Source organism: Phytophthora parasitica (assembly GCF_000247585.1).
Source record: "Phytophthora parasitica INRA-310 unplaced genomic scaffold supercont2.39, whole genome shotgun sequence".
Taxonomy (NCBI): domain Eukaryota; phylum Oomycota; class Peronosporomycetes; order Peronosporales; family Peronosporaceae; genus Phytophthora; species Phytophthora nicotianae.
In genome coordinates this window covers 98,302-100,079 of record NW_008649025.1, presented here as the reverse complement: position 1 = coordinate 100,079, position 1,778 = coordinate 98,302, and the positions used below count along the sequence as shown (strand labels likewise).

At 51.8% G+C, this 1,778-nt stretch overlaps 1 protein-coding gene across 1 annotated transcript; it reads left to right on the top strand.

The window, feature by feature from the left end:
* Window positions 1-968: 968 nt before the first annotated feature.
* Window positions 969-1,475, top strand: PPTG_14233 (hypothetical protein; the record flags this gene model as incomplete). Its single annotated transcript, XM_008910790.1, has 1 exon — window positions 969-1,475. One exon carries the CDS (start codon window positions 969-971, stop codon window positions 1,473-1,475), a length of 507 nt encoding a protein of 168 aa, XP_008909038.1.
* Window positions 1,476-1,778: the final 303 nt, after the last annotated feature.

The window sequence follows — 1,778 nt, the reverse complement described above, 5'->3', positions numbered from 1 at the left end:
AACAAGCGCATTTTGGCGATGGCAGTGTTTTCATACGCCGAGTGGATTTGCCACAACGAACAACCCGGTCGAACAGTTCAACAGGTTGATAAAGCGTGACTACACTCTCCGAACGAAGCACAAGATCGGAACATTGGTCCAGTTGCTCGCGGATTGCTGTCAGAATCAATCTGTCACCCCCAAGGTATTCAAGGAATTGCCTGAGCCAACTCAACAGCTCAATGCTCGAGTAAAAGATTTCCGGCGCCGAGATCTCCTTCTCGACAGGACTCCTGGACGGTCGAGCATTGAGTTCTTACTGGCGTCCCCAAACCCGAATGAGGTTCGTGTATTGTCGCGCGGCTGTTCTCGCGTTTATCTACCTGAGTTGGGGCGTAGTAGAGAAACAGCCCCTGTCTCGGCTCAGATGGGCACCAATTACGCTCGCATGGAGATGGAGGGTCAGCCGGATGGTGGCTGGCGCGTCGACGTTACTGCGATGACATGTGGGTGCAAGTATTACTTCAAGTTCTCAATTTGTATTCACCTTCTGTTTGCTCTTCAAGTTAAGAGCTACACCGGTTTGGATGGGAAGAGAACCCTCGTGAACCGCACGGTAGCGAGGAAGCGCCGCCGCACTCGGCAAGCAACTCTCCATATTAGCGGCGCGAGTTCCCAAGTTCCTGCTGGTCGTCCTCGGACAAACGGCCACGCACTTAGCATGGACTAACGCTTAGATAGTGTTGCATCGATGAAAACACTTTGTTGCGTCAATAAAAGCACTTGAATATTTTGATTTTTTGCTTGAGCTAGCTTTCTTGCAAAGTGATAAAATATTTTTTTCTTGTGAAACTTCTCTTCATCCATGAGAACGCACTTAAATAGAACATCTCTCTTAAATTTATAAATAGATGCACAAAACGGAACGCCAAATATCTATCTATCTGAAGTTTACTTTATCGATGTTCATTCCGCAATCCGCCCTCACAATGGCCACCCCTGGACACGACTTCGGCTCCGCCCCCGCTCCACCCACCTCCGCGACTGAGTTTTTTGAATGGTGCCAGCAGCACCTAAAGCAGCGTGGGTGGGGCCGCCTCGATCGAGAGGCCGCCCGATTTTTAAGGTCGTGGGGCTTTATTCAACGAAGCTCGTCACCCGACGTTGGAGGCGCCATACGGCGTCTTCTTGACGCCGTACCGCAAGCCCGCATCACTAAGCCCCGTCTCATTGATGCTGCACGTCAAGGCGATGATGCGGGCGAAGCGGAATGGGTTCTACCAGCTGGAGTGAGCTTAACAGCCCAGCCGACCTACCAGATGCAGACGATTCTCGACGACCGCCGCGAGAACGGAAGGGTCCTATTCCTAACCGCATGGGAGCCAACATGGGAGCCGGCAGCAAACCTTCCCTCCGGCGAACTCCGTAAGTATCGGCAGCGCAAGCGACGTAAGGTAGAGAGGGCCTACATTGAAGCTGAAGCAAAAGAAGAATAAGCACTAGAGATAAGAGAGAATGATTTCATTTACATTGCATTAACACAATTAATATACCGTTCTTCATTACAGGATCTTCGTAGTACGTCATTTACTGTAATAAGGCCAATTCCGCACAGCCTTCAGCTAGGACGGTACAGGGGCTAGCCCTTCAACTCGTCCCGCACAAGCCGCCCGAAATCAGCCTTCTTAATCGCAGCCACGCAGCAGTCGTAGGTCGAGGCACGGGCGCCGCCATGCCGGCGATCAAGCCCGAGGCACGCCGCGCCCTGGTTGTAGTCGTAAAGCAGTAGTACAGTAGTC